At 41.9% G+C, this 20,465-nt stretch overlaps 1 protein-coding gene across 3 annotated transcripts in view; it reads right to left on the bottom strand.

Annotated features, from left to right (window-relative positions):
• Positions 1 to 20,082, bottom strand: part of Heatr3 (HEAT repeat containing 3) — a 36,381-nt gene extending 16,299 nt beyond the window's left edge. Inside the window, exons 1-11 of one of the 3 annotated variants that reach the window (XM_005079178.4) lie at positions 19,775 to 20,082; positions 19,494 to 19,666; positions 18,654 to 18,741; positions 15,691 to 15,803; positions 13,387 to 13,496; positions 9,755 to 9,895; positions 6,713 to 6,990; positions 1,961 to 2,051; positions 1,685 to 1,842; positions 1,386 to 1,468; positions 245 to 381 (exon numbers count right to left, since the gene is read on the bottom strand). In XM_005079178.4, coding sequence (XP_005079235.1) covers positions 245 to 381; positions 1,386 to 1,468; positions 1,685 to 1,842; positions 1,961 to 2,051; positions 6,713 to 6,990; positions 9,755 to 9,895; positions 13,387 to 13,496; positions 15,691 to 15,803; positions 18,654 to 18,741; positions 19,494 to 19,666; positions 19,775 to 19,912 — 1,510 coding nt within the window. In that variant the 5' untranslated portion in view covers positions 19,913 to 20,082. Of the gene's footprint in view, positions 1 to 244; positions 382 to 1,385; positions 1,469 to 1,684; positions 1,843 to 1,960; positions 2,052 to 6,712; positions 6,991 to 9,754; positions 9,896 to 12,941; positions 13,044 to 13,386; positions 13,497 to 15,690; positions 15,804 to 18,653; positions 18,742 to 19,493; positions 19,667 to 19,774 lie in introns of those variants that run through there. The other 2 variants (XM_021232469.2, XM_040735307.1) reach the window with 2 other exon arrangements.
• Between the last annotated feature and the right edge of the window lie 383 nt (positions 20,083 to 20,465).

The raw sequence follows: 20,465 nt of genomic DNA, 5'->3' as shown, positions 1-20,465 counted from the left end.
ACTGCCCAGATTGACATTAATTTTAAAATACACACACACATATAAACCTACTGGCACCCCTTGACTGTCATTGGCAATGATAATACATGGCTGATTGAGTCTGGGAAAGGTTTCTGCAATGAAATAACACTCCATCTATAGAGTTCGAGTCACTCTCCTTCAACGTTCTGCTATGTCTAAGTAGTATTACTATTACTAATATATTTCATTACTATGTCTTTCACAGTGATGTCTACATATTTACCTGGCTGAGAAAAAAGAAGTTGCGACAGGTGCTGTGCAAGTGTCTGAAGAGCTGGGGCTCCTCCAAGATGGTCCATGTCCAGGAGAGACACAAGACTCTGGAGGCACATAAGGGCTCTACACTGAATAGTGTTCAATCTGCAAAGAAAGTGAACAGTGTTGTTTCCGTAAACTAACACACTGGAATTCTATGGGTCTAGTGATTTTTACTACCATTACTGTTGACTTTGGTGTGGCATCTTGCATAGTACCCCCAGGCTATCCTGGAGCTCAATGTCAAGTCTGCATTGGCTCTGACTCTGTGATCCTCTTGAATACAGGGATTAGAGTTATGAACCTCCATGTCTAAACTTCAGATTCCAATTAAGAGTACCTACAAAGTTCAAGGGGATCTGAGACAGGTCACAAAGAATAATGTGACCTGTTAATCTGCCAATCAAAGTACCTTGAGCACTTAAGGGCTATGAGTGTACCTTACTGTGAGTCATAAGTCTCTATTCAGCCTTGAGTAGCAAACTCCTTGCCTTTTTTTTTTTTTTTTTTACATTTGTATTTATAGATTGCTGTCCCAGGGACTGATCCCATGGCACCATTCATATTAGACAAGCACTCTACCCTGAACTCGGTCACTTTTGACTTGTAAAACATCTGAAGACAGGGTCTCTCTCAATAGGCTGCTGAAGCAGAGCCTGAACTTATGATCAGCTCTGGGCAGTTGAGATTACAGATCCCTACTCCAGGCCTGGTTTCTTTCTTGCTTCTTCATAGGGGAGCCAGTTGGTATGTGTCCTGAGTGTGCTTAGATGTGTGCTTTGTGGAATGGAACCACAGAGTACACATTTTATGTCTTATTCATTCTGTTCAACACAGTAAATTCTGCTGTGTTGTGAGTGGTTCCAGTTCAGATCCTTTTTACTGCTGAATGTAAACTTCTTATACATATGACCATGAACAGACATCGAGGCTGTTTCCAAGTTGGGACAACTATGACCCACACTGCTGTGAATATTCATTCTCACACTGGTATCCAAGCACACTGGGCACAGACTTCTCCAGGCTGGTCTTGGGAACTTTTTCTATTCAATATTACAACACTTCACATAATGACAAAACGATGTTTCTGAAAATTGAAAGGTTCTTACTTTTTAATCAAAGGTTTCCAAGTAGGGTTCCTAGAACATATGTCAATAGCAATACTGTTTGGTGAAGCAGTTTTCTCAAAAACCTAGGTTTGAAAGGGAAACAGGAAAAGATAGAAGGGAAATTATCTTAAATGGGAATTTTCTCATTGTTTACAAATTAGCAGGGTCAGAACACGTGTGCATTTCTAGCTCTGTCGATTCTGCTTTACACCCAAGTTGCCAGTTTCTGCTCCACAAGTAAATGGCTCCCATCAGCCATTCCCACACCTGAACCCGAGGCCAGGGTAAAACTAGATTACCTTCTTTGGGATGAGGCAGTTGGTAAGAGCACTGTGAATCTCATGGGACAGGCACAATGGGGACAGCAGCTGCCCACTGCACTCATTGAAGGAGTTTTCCATAAAGGCTTCACTTTCATCACTACTAGAAAGCTCTTCCCATTCATCATCAGAGGGATCTGAGGAAAGGGCAAACAAGACATTACTGGGGTATCAAAGAAACTCCCATGGAAGCTGCCCTTGGTATGAGGAGTGGGAGTGGGGTGGGAGAGTGTCCGGTGTAAGTTGGGAGCAAACCTTCACTGCAGCACATGTTGACAATAACTTCCAGAGCAGTCTGCTGAGCTGTCAGCAATGCCATGCTCTCTCTCAGTTCCTTGTCAGTAGACTAAAGAAATAAAAATAAATAATAAAAATCAGGTATATTTCTTATCACCTTTTTTGATTAGTGTCCAACTAGCTCTTGTACATCAGGCTGGTCTCGAACTCACAGAGATCCGCCTACCTCTGCCCCTGAGTACTGGGATTAAAGGCATAGGCCACCACCACCCGGCCTAAACCTTAATTCTTAAATTGCCTGTAAAAACTCAATCAGCCACACTGATATTCAATGGTGAGTAGCACAACCTTGAAAATAACATGTACTTTGTTGTTCACAAATTCAAACTGTTTTTAATGACTGAATAAAATTTCACTAAATAGATCTACTATAACTGACCAAACATTCCATTGATGTGAATATTTTAATTATAGCCACTCTTCCATACCTCCAGGTTCTGTAATCATGGTGTTAATGAATTTCCATCTTTTTTCTTCCTTGTTAAAAAACTCTTATTGTAGTGTCTAGGGAAGGGCTCAAATTTCAGAGCTCAACCTTCCTGTCTCAGCCTAAGTATCTGGGACACAGACACACCCCACTATGACTAGCTAAGCAAGACCAGAAATACCTGGAGGAAAACTGCATCTGCCCTTGTCAGTGTTCTATAAGTAATATAACTCTCTCTGTGTGTGTGTGTGTGTGTGTGTGTGTGTGTGTGTGTGTGTGTGTGTGTATACATAAATTACATATAACTAAGAAGGTTGGAGACATACTCAGTGTTAAAGTGCTTGCTAAGAATGTGTAAAACCCTGGGTCTGATCCTCAGCACTAAATGCAATTAAGTAAACTAGCAAAACAAAATTCATTCTTATCCAACATTGAATTACATATTGCTAAGAATTCAAAGATGGCATTGGTGGCGCATGCCTTTAATCCCAGCACTTGGGAGGCAGAGGCAGGCGGATCTCTGTGAGTTCGAGGCCAGCCTGGTCTACAAAGTGAGTTCCCGGACGGCCTCCAAAGCCACAGAGAAACCCTGTCTAGAAAAACAAAAACAAAAAACAAAAAAGAATTCAAAGATAGCTTGGTTGGTAGAATGTTTGCCTATCATGCACAAAACCCTGGGTATGATATCCAACATTACACAAGCTGGGCATGGTGACACATGCCTATAATCATAAGAGCACTTGGGAAGTGCAGACAGGAAAATCAGAAATTGTAAGTTATCCTCTGGCTACACAGCAAATTTGAGACTGGCCTGGAATACATGAGGTCCTATATTAAGACAAAATGAAACCAACAAAAACCTAAAGATGACTCTTTCAGCTGTTGGGAGATATGAGTAAGTAGATGTAAATAACATGGCATGTCATATGAAGAACTTAACACCTAAGGATTTGAAACCTGGGGTGGGAGCCTGACTTAGAGCCAATTCACTGTGGATATATGTATGTATGTATGTATGATGTATTATGTATGATGTATGTATGTATGTATGATGTATGTATGTATCTTATTTCATCATACTAGGTCCAAAATGTATCTAAGTTGAGTGGTGATGGCGTACACCTTTAGTCCCAACACTTGGGATGCAGAGGCAAGCAGATCTTTGTGAGTTCCAGGACAGGCTCCAAAGCTATGGAGAAACCCTGTCAACAAAAAAAACCAACAACTGTATGTACATATGTCTTACAATGCATTACCATTTTCCTTTCCAGAATGTGTGTGTTCATTTAAAATGCAACTAATGAGCCAGGCATGGTAGCACACACCTTTAATCTCAATACTCAGGAAGCAGAGGTAGATGCATCTTGGTAACCTTGAGGTCAGCCTGGCCTACATATCCAGTTCCAGAACAGCCAGAACTACATAGTGACACTGTCTCAAACAAAAAATAAATCCAACCAACAAATGCCTTGTCTAAAAATTTAACCATAACTTTGATCTATGTTATCTAACAAAAATGAAGGATGGATGATAGAATGCATGCTGTTGTGTGTGTGTGTGTGTGTGTGTGTGTGTGTGTGTGTGTGTATGTGTGTAATGGGTTCAATCCCTAGGTGTGCTCCCCCCTCATTAGTATGAATCCCTGAATTTATGTTTTGTACTTTTTCTACTAACACTGTATAAAAAAGTCATTTCTATTCAAGTCTGTGTGTGTGATGTTCAGCTAAGAATAGACCGCCATGAAACAGATATGCTATGGATTCTCTCTACTTAAAACGTATACAGATCCATGTCAGAAAAAATTAGCTTCCCTTTATGTAACTGCTGCCCAGAGCACTCCTTTACTTCTTACTGTTATCAAAATGACACAAAGAATCAGTGCAGAGATGTTATAGCATCTGGGATTTTTGTCAAAGAAACCAGGAGCAGGAGGGGCAACTGAAGAGGTACAGATGAAATAAAACACCAAGCTGGATAAATTATAGTTCTGGGAGCTAAATATGGATACTCTATTCCTGCATGTATTAAAAATGCTCTTTCCTTTACATTTTTGTGTTATGCCTTCTCAAGTTCAATGATGCAACTGAAGGTTTTATTTTAGGTTTTGGTGTTTTGAAGACAGGGTTTCTCTGTGTGTCCTGGAACTTGCTCTATGGACCAAGATCCACCTGACTCTGCCTCCTGATTGCTGGGATTAAAGGGGTGTGCAGCCGCCGCCACCACCCGGCTGCAACTGAAGATTTAAAATTGGCAGGACTCCAGCAGAACATACAAGGCAGTGGGAAGGCCCTCAGTTTATTGTGAGTTTGTGCTCAGTGCACGTGTGACTATGATATCTAACACTCGACTCACACCTAAATGTTGGTTGGCTAAGTGACTTACATGTTAACTATCTAAGGTAAGAGTTAAAACTTTAAAAGCAAATTTTGCTTTGAGGAAACACTGTAGCTTATGAACTCAAAATTTTTCTCTTTTACTGTGCCAGTATCAAACTCAGGACCTTAAACAATGTGTGCTGAGTTCAAAGAGGAGGTGCTATGATTTTTAATGTATTTTCTGGTCTTTAAGCAATTTGAGGATAGAATGGCCTTCTTGCTTAAAAAATGCTTTGTTCATATGTAACCATTCTATATATTAAAAGCCTGATTTCTTTAAAGCACTGAGATTAAATTATGCAGGTGAGAGAGATGGTTCAGTAATTACAGGCTCTTGCTGCCAAGCCTGATAATCTTAGTTCAATCCCCAGGTACCACATGATATAAAAAGAGAACTGACTCCTACAAGTTATCCTCTGACCTCCACAGGTTCTATGGCATGCACATGACTCCTCCCTACCAATAAAGTATAATAATTTTTTAAAGTTTTTTTAAAAATATTTTATTTATTTATTACATATACAGTCTTCTGTCTGCAGGCCAGCAGAAGGTACCAGATCTCATTCAAGGTGGTTGTGAGCCACCATGTGGTTGCTGGGAATTGAACTCAGGACCTTTGGAAGAACAGTCAGTGCTCTTAACCTCTGAGCCATCTCTCCAGCCCCCAAAATGTAATAATTTTAAAAAACATAAAACTATGACTCATAAGTCTTCAAGATCATAAGAGTTGGGCATGGTGATGCACACTTGTAATCCCACCTAGTAGGGAAGATAAAACAAAGAAGCAAGCAAACATAATATACTAGAAAATACTTTTGAGCTATAGTCAATTTAAAGAATTCTAATATAAACGAATGAGAACTGTAAGATGTTGATTCAAGACAATTAGTTTCAATTCCTTTCATATGAGTCAAGACAAGCCACCCCTGGCACTGTCCCATGAGAGAATGTGAACAGTATTCTCCTTGCCTAGGCTTTCCAACTTTCTTTAGCAGCCTCCTGCTCTTCTTGCCAACTGAGTGAGCTCTCTAAAGATTACTATGTTTTCACAATTCTATCTCTTACTTCACCATTTCACACAGCTCAGTTGGCCCTGTGTCATCTCCAACAGCTTTCTCCTTTGCTCTCCCATTTGGGATTACTTAGATGTAACAGTTTAAAGAAATGACAGGAATTTGGTCACAATTCTGTTCTTTGCATAAGGCTCACAACCACAGGCTTCCATGTCTGTATTCCTGAAAAAGACGAATCCCGTGTACAGGAAACATGTGTGTAATCCTGAAAAAGAGGAATCCCCAAGTACAAAAAACATGAACTGAAGAGCAGCACAGAAGTATGTGCTTTCCCAATTGGGTCTTCCCTGCCTTCCTATGTTCTCACTTCCTGGAGGAAAACATTCTCCAGAAGCATGGATCATCTACACTTTCTCAGCTGAAATAACTGTGCACCATGCACCCTCACAATACCACACTAACATAAAGCACACTACACATTCCCTAGCCTCCCTTACTCAGGCTGATGGCAGTGGGGGAATGCTTTGGCCTATTGCTCTGCTAAAGATAAACACTATAGTAAAGGATAAGAATTCAAGTGACAAACTGAGTGGAGTAAAATCAGTGTGAAGACAGCCTGGGAGGCAATGGATAACTGAAATGGACAGAGGCAGAAGACAGGCTGGTATTTGGGTTAGGTTGCACCAACTGAGAGCTCCCACACAGAAAGCTTTCATTTTAGACGAAAGGTTTTTGTTTGTTTCTTCTACAGGGGTACATTTCTAATGCTATAATGAGAATCAACAGGAAAAATATGAGTTTTTCAAAAACTTGGCTGTAGTATTTTTATAATGCTAAGGACACCTGGCAAAACAAGTAGATGAATTAATTCATGTTGAACACCATGCTCACTTACTGGAAGTAAATCAGAAATAAATGTTTTCCTTCTCATTTTTTTTTTACGAGGAATTTCTTCCATTTCATCATCTTCAACTAAATCATCACCATTAGCATCTGTTAGTATGTCCTCAGTCTCTGAAGCTGTTTTCAACCGCTGGGTTTCAGCCTCTTTCATCTGAATGACTGTGTCGGCAGCATTCAACTCCAGAACTTCAGACAAGATCTTTAGTACGGCATTTATGATTTCTGCCTGACTCTTAGATGGAATAATGTCCTTTAGGTTCCATATTGTGCCTGGGAAACATGAATAAAGACAAATAATGTAGTCAAAGGAACTGCCTGTGGAATCTTAATTAAAAAATGGGTTCTAATACTGACAGAGTAATACACAGACTGATTTTGGTATAATAAAGGGAAATGCTAAATAGTGAAAATAAAGTATAACTAAATGGAACAACATAATATAATATAGTAGTGACAGGAAATAAAGTATAACTAAATGGAGCAATATAATATTATATAGTAATGAGGGGAAATAAAGTATAACTAAATGGAGCAATATAATATTATATAGTAATGAGGGGAAATAAAGTATAACTAAATGGAACAATACAATATTATATAGTAGTGAGGGGAAATAAAGTATAACTAAATGGAACAATACAATATTATATAGTAGTGAGGGGAAATAAAGTATAACTAAATGGAACAATATTATATAGTAGTGAAAGGAAAAAGTGTTTACACAGGGCTGAGTCTTTAGGCTCTGGTGTAATTTCAAAACATCCAATTGCCTTTGGTACACAACATCTTTCTCTGGTATAAACAGTGGCAACCCAGAGACACTGATGAAGTTTCTTTTAGAATGAAAGGAGGCACCTCGTTTTTCTCCATCTTCATCTAAGCCACTCTTCTCTGCAGCTTCTTATATCCTAAGTATACCGGGATGTTATTAACCCTCCAATATCTCCTGTAGAAGACAGACTACAAGTTCTTGGCTTTTTCCTATCAAAATAAATAGTGCTTCCAAGAAGAAACCAGAATAATTTTTTAAAGTGAATGCAGGCTATGAGGATGCAGCTTAGTTGATAGAATGCTTGTGTAGTATTCACAAAGCTCCGGGTTCAACCCCTAGGACGATAAAACCAGGGTTGGTGCTGTACACACCAGCAATCCCAGAGGCTCAGAAAACCAAAACCAAACAGAAACATCCCAACACACACACACACACACACACACACACACACACACCAAAGCCTGGAATACCATTCAGTATGATAAAGAAGAAAATGAGCTGGGACTATAGCTGGATCATTAAAGTGCTTGGTACACAGGCCTGGGTTTGATCCCCAGCACTGCATGATCTGGGTGTGGTGGTACACACCCATATTCCTAGCACTCAAAAGTATAGGAAGTTTGTGTTCATCAAACTATATAGTTTGAGGCCAACCTGGGCTACATCAGAGCTTGTCTCACAAATTAAAAATAGTACTGATACATTTCACCATGTAGACAACCTTGGAGACCTTAGGCTATGTCCCCCATAAATGGACAAATACAAATGATTCTTTTTTTTTTTTTTTCGTGATTCAACGATCCCACGTGGAGTTTTATTGGTAGACAGGGAGGGAAAGGGGGGTGAGAGGTAACCAACCCATGCAGAGCTGAGAGAGAGAGAGAGAGAGAGAGAGAGAGAGAGAGAGAGAGAGAGAGAGAGAGAGAGAGAGAGAGAGAGAGAGAGAGAGAGTAAGAGAGCGTGAGCAGGCAGGGGTCAGTCCTTTAAAGGGGTCCTTTGCACCTTCGTGGTTCTCACAGAACTCTGGGCTGGCCAGAGTGTTGCCTGAGTGCATCCTGCCAGGTAACAGCGCAGGCCAGCGTAATGCCTGAACCTTTCACCCACCTTCCTTCCTTCCTTCCTTCTGTTGTTAAAATGTTTAGGTTTATCCAGTAACAGACACAAACCGTGACTCAACGATCCCACGTGGAGTTTTATTGGTAGACAGGAAGGGGGGTGAGAGGTAACCAACCCATGCAGAGCTGAGAGAGAGAGAGAGAGAGAGAGACAGAAACAGAGAGAGACAGAGAGAGAGAGACAGAGAGAGAGAGAGAGACAGAGACAGAGAGAGAGACAGAGACAGAGATGAGAGTAAGAGAGAGTAAAAGAGTAAGAGAGTAAGAGCGTGCAAGAGACAAATACAAATGATTCTATTTGTGTAAGGTTAATTTTTATAATAGCAGAATGACCAGAGATAAGGAGGGGGAGCAGAGTTAGGAAAGGTTCTCATTTAGTGAATAAAGTCTCATTTTGCAGGATGAAGAGATCTGGAAATTTGGCTGTGCAACAGCATGCTTTGTAGTATCCCACGTGGGGTAAGTTCACACAACCAGACACACCTATACTCGTAAAAAGAAAAGATAAGCAGGGCAGTGGTGGTGCATACCTTTAGTCCTAGCTCTCTGGAGGCAAAGGCAAACAGACCTCAAAGTCTGAGGTCAGTCTGGTCTATAGATCAAATTTCAAAATAGTCAGGGCTACAGAGAAATCCTATCTTGAAAAAGCAAGCCGGGCGTGGATGGCACACACCTTTAATCCCAGCACTCGGGAGGCAGAGGCAGGCGGATCTCTGTGAGTTCAAGGCCAACCTGGTCTACACAGTTCTAGGACAGCCTCCAAAACAATACAGAGAAACTGTGTCTCGGAAAAACCAAACAAACAAAAAAACCAAAAGAAATAATTTTTTAAAAATGGAAACATATTCTAGAAGACTCCATAACTATGGGAAACCATGTCAGTTAGTTAAAGGTCTCTGCTCGCTGGGCACCCAGGGGGCAGAGCCAGGAGGATCTCTGTAAGTTGGAGGCCAGCCTTACAGGACAGCCAGAGCTACACAGAGAAACCCTGTCTTGAAAACCCCCATCCCCAAAAAGGTCTCTGCTCTGATACTAAGATTTTTCAGACCAGACAGCACAGAGCTGGCATTGTAAAATGAAGGAAGAGTAAACCTTGTCCCCCACTTCTATCCATTACAAGTTACTAGACCATTTGGATGAATCTTACCTGCTACCAATGTCTTTAGCAGAATGTATTCCATAGAGGTGACAGGACAAAGCAAAGCAGACTCCAGCACACGCAGTGCTGTGCCATCAAAATACTTTAGGAGCTCTGGGTTATCTTCAGTAACTGTCTGCAAGCAATATGCTATAAGATAAATCAACAATTTTAGGATAATGCACACCAGTATAACTCATACAGAAATGTACATTTTTACAACTTCTAGACATATCTGTGTGTGTGTATTTTACTTCAAGGATGGTACACACAAAAGAGGCTTCACAACCATCAGGGTTAGAGATCTCAATTTTGTCTTCTTTAAATTTCTAACCCTTTACAGAACTATACTCTTATAGACTACACTTAAGGGCAGTTAAATGCTGTAGCAATGTTCAATTACAATTACTATAAATATCTATACTTTATCCTCACCTTATACACTTATCATAGGCTAGTAGCATGGAGCTTATGACCAAGATCTAGTTTATATACAACATACTTAACAGCAGCCTGTTCTTGTTGATGAAAACAAACCTGAGGACTTAGGCATTGTGGTCACAATGGCCTTAGACATTAGGGTTATTTAAGAAAACAAGTAGCTGAGTGTGGTGGTACGTGACATTAGTACCAGTATTCTTTAATCCCACATCTATGAGTTCAAGGATAGACTACTCTACATACTGCCAGGACAGCCAACACTACATAGACCCTGTCTTGAGAAAACAAAATCAAAATAAAGCAAAACAAAACAAAAACAAGATAATGAGTTTACAACATTTATGCTGGAAATCAGCTGAAAGCATAAAAACAACTGAGATCACGTTTTGACAGAAGAGACCTTTTAAGTACAAAAGGAAAATAAATCCAAATGAGTTTCCTTTGAGATATTTATTCCATAAAAATCCAGATCTAGAAATTTCAAATTAGATTGTGTCTATCCAAATGAATCTAAACACATGGTTCTAGGACTGGAGAGATGGCTTAGCAGTGAAAAGCACTCACTGTTCTTGCAAAGAACCTGGGTTTGGTTCTCTTCACCCATATGAAGGTTCACAACCATTCACAACTCCAGTTTCAGGGGATCCAAATCTCTCTTCTGATGTCTCATACACATAACTAAATAAATCTAAAGTAAAAATAACACACAGGGTACTGCTGGGATATAACTTAGATCCCAAATGCATCTACGTCCAGATATATATATGTATACATCATACAAGCACATCTAAATATATTGTGTTACTAAGGGACAAATGCTAGTCACTTTAGCAAAAGACAAGATAAAGAGTTGGGATGATAGCTGAATGACAGAGGGCTTGCCTGGCATGAGCAAGGCTCTGGGTTGGATCCCCAGTACAGTACAGCAAACAACTACCTCAACATCTAAACAACAACAAAATGAAAGATAAACTATGAATGTTATATAAACATAACCTCAAAAAATTATTCTGAACAGGACAGAAACCTATGAATTCACTGTTACTTTACTTGTAAAACATTTGTTTATAAAATCACCAATATAGCTAAATACAGAAAGAAAACATTATTATACACTTCAAAATAACATGATTCACTGTGAAGAAGTACATTAGAATAAAAAGAATTGGTGCCAGTGAATACTTCTCTTGAAAGTTTGACAAGCTAAATTCTCTCTAGAGCCTACCATGAAGGAGGATTCTTTTCTTTTTTCAATTTTATTTTATGTGCAAAGGTGTGAGGGTATCAGATACCCTGGAACTGGAGTTACAGACAGATGAGAGCTGCCATGTGAGTGCTGGGAAACTGAACCCAGGTCCTCTGGAAGAGCAGCAAGTGCTCTGTTGAGCCATCTCTCCAGCTCCCTTTTCTTCTTGAAGACAGGGTCTCACTAGGTAGCTCAGGCTGTCCTGGACCTTGTTATGCAAATCCAGCAGTCTCTATCTCCCAGATGCTGGGATTAAAGGCATGCACCACCAAGCCTTTGTTTGCTTATCTGTAGCTCTAGCTGTCCTGGAGCTCGATCTGTAGACCAGGCTGGCCTTAAACTCACAGAGATCCAACTGCCTCTGCCTCCCAAGTACTAGGATTAAAGGTGTGCGCCACCACAACCCAGCAGGGAAATGATTCTTGACAGAGTTGTCTTCTGACCTACGCAAACACGCATGTATCCCATCATACATGCATATCTGTGCTATCACCCACAGTAGTAATAAAAGAACTGGAAAAAAATTCCAAAACCTTTAATAAAGACAAATATTTTTTACTTTTAAAGTTGCATTCATTTAGAGAGAGAGAGTCTGTGTGTGTGTGTGTGTGTGTGTGTGTGTGTGTGTGTGTGTGTGTGTGTGTGTGTGTGTGTGTACAGTTTACTGTTGCTGATTCTCTTTTCACCATGTGGGTTCCTGAGACCAAACTCAAACTGGCTTCTATAGCAAGTCCTTACCCACTAAGTCATTTTGCTGGTCCAGTTTGTTTGTTTGTTGTTTTCTTTTAAACAACTCTTTTTTTCTTCTGGTTTTTCAAGACGGGGATTCACTGCATAGCTCTTGCTGTCCTGAACTCTGCAGACCAGACTGGCTTCTAACTCACAGAGATCCACCTGCCTCTGTCTCCTAAGTACTGGGATTAAAGCATACACCCACTTCACCTGCCTCATTTTTAATTTAAAAAATTTATATTTTTTAAAGATATCTTTTTAACCAGGCATTGGTGGCACATGCCTTTAATCCCAGCACTTGGGAGGTGGATCTCTGTGAGTCCGAGGCCAGCCCGGTCTACAGAGTGAGTTCCAGGACAGCCTCCAAAACAATACAGAGAAACCTTGTCTCGAAAAAATATTTTTAATTGTGTGTCTGACTGTGGGTACGTGCAGGAGTGCAGGTGCCTGCAGAGGCCCATAAGAAGGCACCAATTCCCACAGAGCTGGAATTAAAGGTAGGTTGTGAGCAGGTTGTGGATGCTGGGAACTAAACTTAGGTTCTGAAGAACAGTACATACTCTTAACCCTTAAACTATCTATCCAGTCTCATCCCTATATTTTCATCTAAAATCTATGAACTAGCCTGCCTGCAATTCTATTACAATAAAAACTGGTTTAAGATGATGACACTTGCTAATTTCTAAAACAGTGAACTGTTTCTAAAATCCCCACTTATAATACTACCCCTACAGATTCAATTTGACAAACTCATCTTTTAAATTCTTCCAGCAGTACCTGAACGGGGCATGGTAGTACAAGCATCTAATCCCAGCACTGAAGAGGCAGGTGAATTTAAGGCTGGCCTGGTATAGAGAGCAGGTTACAGGCCAGTCAGGGCTGAAAAAGAAGAGATGCTGAGCTGTCAAGAGCACCAGCACCCACATGTGACAGCTCACAGCTCCTGTTAACTCTAGCTCCTAAGCATCTGAGGTCCTGTTCTGGCCTCTTAGGTACTCCAAGAAACACAGCATACACACAAACACACAGGACAGCCTCCAAAGCCACAGAGAAACCCTGTCTCAAAAAAACAAAAACAAAAAGGAAAAAACAAATTCATACAAGCAGAACTCCACTATACACTTATGTATAGTAACAGTAAGACAGCGATCACTGCTGTATACCAGACCCGCTGTCCTGACAAGGCAACACACAATAACAAATCAGCGCTTTCTTCACTTACCTGAGGAAATGGCCAGGTCAATACTGGTGGGGAAACTACGTAAGTACTTTAATACAATCTCCAAACACCCTTCTTTGTTGAATATAGATACTGCTCTACTACTGCATTCACTAAATTGGAGGGGAAAAATAAGTTTTACTATTCATATTTAACATTAAGAAGTCAACCACAGAAGTCTATGAAGAAAATAATTACAGGAGTCAAACACCCAACCACTTTTATACAGAAAAAAATGGCCATTCTTATTCACTGCACACGACAACCATCTACCAGTGCTTCATTTCTATCACAGGGATCTTTCAGTTGCGCTCTCTGGAGGAAACCTCAGAAATCATCTCATCCACCTTCCCACTTCACACACTTAAGAAGACCCGAGACCCACAGATGAGGCACCCGTCTCAATCCTGTGCCCTGTGGTGGCACTAGCCCAGGGCCTCAGTTCCTGGTGCAGACTGTTGTTTTCCATACTATTATTGAGATCACTCAACAATAATGAGCTCAAGTAAGGACAAAAGACTTCATCCATTAAAGCAACATTGTTAATAGAAAAGAACATATTTTACTCACTCCTAGACTGAAATTAGGACTTCACCAAGCAGTTTTCAATCTACAGAGAAATTACTCTAATAAGTAATTAGTTTTGAAATCATAGAACTTTTTTTAAACAAAAAGTTATCAATACTATTAACAAGCATACAGACTAAGATCAGGGTAAAAGGAATGATCTCAATGTAAATATATTAACAGGTGACTCCATTATTTAACATGCTATCCAAGAAAAAATATTTTATGTTAACTATCTAGTTATTTCAGTAGTGAACTACAGCCAAGAAAGCAAAGCATGTATCAGTAAAGAAATATAAACTGGGAAACAAAAGTCTAGGATCTATGATAACTATAAGTGGATAACTGTATGTGGTAAAGAGTGGACTCATAGCCGGGCGTTGGTGGCGCATGCCTTTAATCCCAGCACTTGGGAGGCAGAGGCAGGTGGATCTCTGTGAGTTCGAGGCCAGCCTGGTCTACAGAGTGAGTTCCAGGACAGCCTCCAAGACAATACAGAGAAACCCTGTCTCGAAAAACCAAAAAGAGTGGACTCATAGACACTCAAGACAATACATTTACTTTGGAGATAGATACATTAGGCTCTTTTCCAAGAAAATATTCTTAAAACTCCCAGTTCAAGCCACATGTGGCTCACACCTACACCCAGGACATGGGAAATAGGAACAGAGGGATTAGGAATTCAAGGTCATCCTTAGCTACATAGCAAGTCCCAGGCTAACCTGGACTACACCTGCCTCAAAAAAATAAAGAGTTGGAAAGATGGCTAGCAGTTAAGAGTGCTATTTTTGTAAAGACCTGAGTTCAATTCTCAGCTCCAGAGTTCAATTCTCAGCTCCATTATCAAAGGCTCATAATCATCTCTAACTCCAGATCTCTAGCCTCTGGGAGGGTACCAGCACTCAATATGCACATACCCACACACATATACATAACTAAAAATAATAAGTATTTTTTAAATTCCTGATAGTGAGATAAACTGCAGGTATGAAGCCCAGGATTCCAAATAACAAAGTTATATTACATACAGTAAAAGACTGGTGGTGCATAGAAAAACACCCATCAGCTGCTTATGTACCATTTCTTTTAGCAGTTGATAATCCCAGTCAGAAGATCAAGGTAAGGGGATCATGAGCACAAAACCAGCCAACATTACATAGTGAAATGGGGGGGAGCCAATTTCTCAAATCTTTTGCCAATATTTCCGATGAGATGGAATGTATCCACTAGTTTAAGATGAAATTACAGGTAGACTCAGACTGGTACATAGGTAGCTATTTATGGTCTAACTCAATCGTATATTCTAAGACACACTGCTTTTAGATCAGTATTTTAATCACTCCCAATTGAAAATAAGGAACTATAATCCTGCTGTAATCATGGACATAAAATTAAAAAAAAAAACTGCTTCTAGGCTTTCTTTCTAGCTACTGTCATTCCCAGCCAAGGTCCACTCTACCCGAATAGTGCCAGCAACATGGAAAACAGGAGCCTTCTTCCTACTCAACCCTAGAGTTCTTGGGAATCTACTTCCTATTCAATCACGAAAAAGTGCAGTGGACAAAAGCATTAGCCAAAGCAAGTGTTCACTGGGCTGACTAGGAGGATGAATCTCAAGTCACCAGAATTATCACCTACTAAGTATCAGTCCCACAGTTATAGGGGGTTCCTACAGCATAACAGAAAGACTAGCAGGCTGAGCAGAGATGCAATAGGAGGGTGCTTTGGAAGGTCCCTTACCAGACATTCCACAGAACGTTCACAGCCTCATTGGCTATGCTCTCAAGAGAAGTTCTGTTCTTATCGGCTTTCTCCTGTGAAGACATCTCGTTTGAATCCAGTCCAGAGCTACACTGCAACCAAATGTCATCATTAGCACCTGGTTCAAAAGATTATTCAAGCAAAAAAAAAACTAATAACAGTAAAAATTACAAAAGCAAAAACACCAGCTATTATAGTGGTTAACAAACATATAATGGTCATCAGTACATTTCTCAAAATGATGCATCTCTTGGGATACTCAGTTAAAAGCACTCTGAGCTGGCGGTGGCAGTGTACACTCTGGAGGCAGGGGTAGGTGATCTCTGTGTCCAAGGCCAACCCAGTCTATGCAGTGAACTCCAGGACAGCCAGGGCTACACAGAGAAACCCAGTCTCAAAAAACAGAAACACAAAAAAGCAAAAACAAACAAACAAACAAACAAGTACTGTTTGTCCAGAGGAAGGGTGTATACTGCCCTCACAGGAGACCTGGGCTCATTTTCCACATCAGTTGGCACACGACTACTTGTACCTCCAGCTCCAAGGGATCTGACACCCTCTTCTGGCCTCTGAAGGCACCTGTACACGTAAGACACCCATTCACTCACTCAGACACAGATATATACACACAAATAAACAAAATAAAATAAAAACTTTAAAAAAATTCCCTTTGGCAAGAAACTCAAACAAGAAAGGTCCTTAAGGCATGGTATATGTAGAATCCAACACTTTACATGAAAGTACAAAATCAATACAAAATATTTTCCCTAATATGATAAGACAGATGACAAAGAAATACAAGAGGTAATATTTGTATAGCAACCCCCTAAATACTATTCTCAACATTAACATATATTAAATAATTCATCCTCACAACTATTAACCTTCATCTCTCAATGTAAGTAAGTAGGAAAATAAGATACAAAGAAGCTGATGATGAAACAGGTGTTCTGAATCTTGGACTTCTTATGGGGAGGCTATACTCTTCATGGAAGGTGGTTCTATATACCCACTGGGTGCCAGCAGCAGTGTCAAATGTCCCCATGGGGCAAAATCACCTTCAGTATAGAATCACTACTCTAAAGGGAACAGGACTGATGCCTCCCATCAAAACTGGATCTTTTATGCAGCATCAAGTGAAAATGGGCTACATGCAGAAAAGTGGAAGAAAGGCATGACAGGCTAAGAGGAACTACAAGCGTCCACCAACCAATAAGTTACATCATAATATGAACAATGTGATATTAATCATGAGGGTGCAACACAATCTTTATAAGTTCATAATGTCTGTGCCTTGGACCTATTGTCATTTAACAGGTGTAATAATATCCACCTTGGACTTGGGATACAGTTGAATGGTAAGTTATATAAACAGGTATAATAATATCTGCCTTGGACTTGGGATACAGTTGAATGGTAAGTCATATAAACAGGTATAATAATATCTGCCTTGGACTTGGGATACAGTTGAATGGTAAAGCACCTGACTTTAGGTGGCACAAAGATCCGAGTTCCATCTCTAACACCACAAAAAAGAAATAGTAAAAAGACTCATCTCTGACATCCTAAAATTCACAGGCAAATGGAAAGAATTAGAAAAAAAAAACATCCTGAGTAAGGTAACCCAAAACCAGAAAGACAAATATAGTATGTACTCACTCATACATGGATACCAGACATAAAGCAAAAGATACCCAGTCTACAATCCACAACCCCAGAGAAGCTAGAATCCCCTTCCAGAGGACAGAAGGAAGCAGATGCAGAAATCCACAACTAACCATTGGACCGAGCTCCTGGAGTACAATCGAAGTGAGGGAAGATTGATAATATGAACAAAGGAGTCAAGACCATGATGGGGAAACCCACAGAATCATCAGCTGACTCCAGCTAGTAAGAAATCACTGACTCGGGTCTGACAAATGGGGAACCTGCATAAGACCGAACTAGACTGGGTGTGACTTGGACAATATACGAGGCCACTGGCAGTGGGTCTAAGATCTAACACTAATGCACAAACTGACATAGTGGAGCCAATTCTATATGGAGAGATGCCATGCCCAGCCTAGACACAGGGGTGTGGGGGTCGAGAGGTCCTGTCTCAAGTAGATGATGATGGGACAGACTTAGTAGACTCCCTAAGGGAGGCCTTAGTCTCCAAGGAACAGATGGGAGATGGAAATGGGGGGGAGTGGGGAGAGCAGGAGAAAAGGGAGGGGGAACTGGGATTGGAATGTAAAAAATAAATTAATTTTAAAAATTTTTAAAGAAAGACATCTCATAGGACTGCTGTGAACTAAATACACACGGCAATGAGTGATAAAGAAATATGAAGCTTGTGTTCTAAGAGCCTGCATAGTTTTAGAAATGGCTCTCCTAATCATCATAAAGGTGGCAGGGACACAATAATAGATTGGTATTAGTGATGCCTGTATACTGTCAGTTTCCCAGGAAAAGAAATGAAATCACCACAGGACTGGTTAAAGGGAACACAGAACTAATTATACCAAAGTACTGGGAGAAAAAAAAAATCCACCTGAGCCGGGCGGTGGTGTCGCACGCCTTTAATCCCAGCACTCGGGAGGCAGAGGCAGGCGGATCTTTGTGAGTTCGAGGCCGGGCTGGACTGACAGCCTCCAAAACAACACAGAGAAACCCTGTCTCATAAAAAACCAAAAAAAAAAAAAAAAAAAAAATTCACCTGAACTTGTCTTCTAAAAGCTCCAGTTAGAAATCATCAATCAGAGCCGGGCGTTGGTGGCGCATGCCTTTAATCCCAGCACTCGGGAGGCAGAGGCAGGCGGATCTCTGTGAGTTCGAGGTCAGCCTGGTCTACAGAGCTAGTTCCAGGACAGGCTCTAAAACTACACAGAGAAACCCTGTCTCGAAAAACCAAAAAAAAAAAAAAAGAAATCATCAATCAGGCTACGTTAAAGACCACATACCTCTCTCAGGAGTGCCACCAGGGGTGTCATGATGTCCTTGGCCACCATGTCATCACAAACTTCAAAACCTCCGCAAGCACTGAGATTTCTACATGAGACATTTAAACATGTTTTATTTGCAAGTCACACATCACAAAATACTACTAGGCTCCCAAATGTACTGTATGTTTAACCACAGTTAAGGTTTCTGAGAAAAAAAATAGTGGCTTTTTCAAAGGTAGGCTTCATCAGTCAGACTTAGAATAAGTCCCTCAACTCATCAGCCTCAGCACCACCTCTCAGCGACATTAACGTCGAGCAGTGTCAACCTTCCCTCGGCCTCACTTCTCTGGCATAGCTGTTTCTCCCCTAACGAATGCTCTCACCCGATTTCCCCATGCCTGCTTCTCTGCTCTTCTGGTCTCCGTTTATAAAACCCCATCTAGAGGACCAGAGTTCAACTCCCCATCTGGTGTACACAGCATTTCTCATGAACACTGTTTTGACTTTTGGATAGTTTCCAGACACCCTCTCTGTCAATGGACCTCCTGCAAAGACAAGGACCTTGGCTGTCCTGCTTAACGTCCCGCAAGCTGAAATATCGGAGTACGCAGAGCACGGACCGAAGACTTCATCCAATCAGAGACCCTACGGCATCAGGTTTGAGGACAGGTGGATACAGACAATGTGTGTGGTTTGTGGGGTCCCGGGGTCCTTCGGAACCTGGACTCACATCTCTAGTCTCTGCAAAGCAGAGATGACAGACACGTTTTTCTCCTTCCAGAAGTAGAGAACGCATTGGGATAGGCCGTGTTGGGTTTGCTCGCAGGGACACCGCCTCGGGCTCTCCGACTCACTCACCTCAGAGCTCCGGCCGCAGTCTCCCTGACCGCCAGACTGGAGTCCAGCAGCAGCGGCCCGAGCTGGCGTACGGCATCGCGGCGCGCCAAGTGTGGCAGCGCCGGCCGCTGCTGCACCAGCCGGGCCAGCCCCGCGCAGGCGCACTCGCGGACCTCGGCGCTCGGGTGCTGGAGCTGCGGGAACCAAGACGTCAGAGGTTGGGCAGCGAGCAGGCGCCTCCGCACCGCTCCCGCCGACGCCCTGCCCCAAGCCGCCCGAGTCCGACCGAGCCCTCGTCCCACCTTTTCCAGAAGCTCGGCCGCCGGCCCGTCGTCCTCGTCGTCTCCAGTCCCGTTCGCCGCGGCCGCCGCCTCAGCCTGACAGCTACCGGTAGGGGAGAACTGAGGTCGCTTGAAGCGCTTCGTCCGACTCTTACCCATGGCGACGGAGGCTGTGGTGAGACACCGGGAGAGGAAGACAGAAGCAGGCGATGGGGTCCGCCGGGCCCGTCGTGACTCCTAGCCTCCGACGCTACTTGGCGTCTCTCCTCGGCTGGGCCGGGCTGACGGCCTGAGCACACGTGGAAAAGCTGCGCGCTTGCGCACGGCGCGTCGGCAGCGAGGAGACGGCGGGCGCAGGGAGTGCGCGTGCGTGTGAGGAGGCGTGGGCGGAGCCATCCCTGACAGGGGGTGGAGCCCCGGACTTGACAGGGAATGTTAACATACCCATTGATCTCCGCCCCAGGAATGAAAGGCTTCTAATTCAACTCTTCAAAAGACAAGTTCTCTCTCAGCGTAACCAATCCACAAGGAGTGGACTGTCTACCATGAAAGATAACATTCCTTACTACGCCACGCTTAGGAAATAATCACATAAGTGAAGCTCCCGGGTGCAAGTTCAAGCCTCGCAACCTTGTAGATGCAAAGAACCCGTGGAGCCACCAAATATTTATTTTATTTCCTTGATCTCTTATCTAGACACAAACTTCCTGCC

The sequence above is a fragment of the Mesocricetus auratus genome, unplaced genomic scaffold, assembly GCF_017639785.1.
Source record: "Mesocricetus auratus isolate SY011 unplaced genomic scaffold, BCM_Maur_2.0 Super-Scaffold_100045, whole genome shotgun sequence".
In the NCBI taxonomy this organism is placed as follows: Eukaryota; Metazoa; Chordata; class Mammalia; order Rodentia; family Cricetidae; genus Mesocricetus; species Mesocricetus auratus.
Note: the sequence above shows the minus strand (reverse complement) of the source record. Positions and strands in the feature narration are given on the sequence as shown.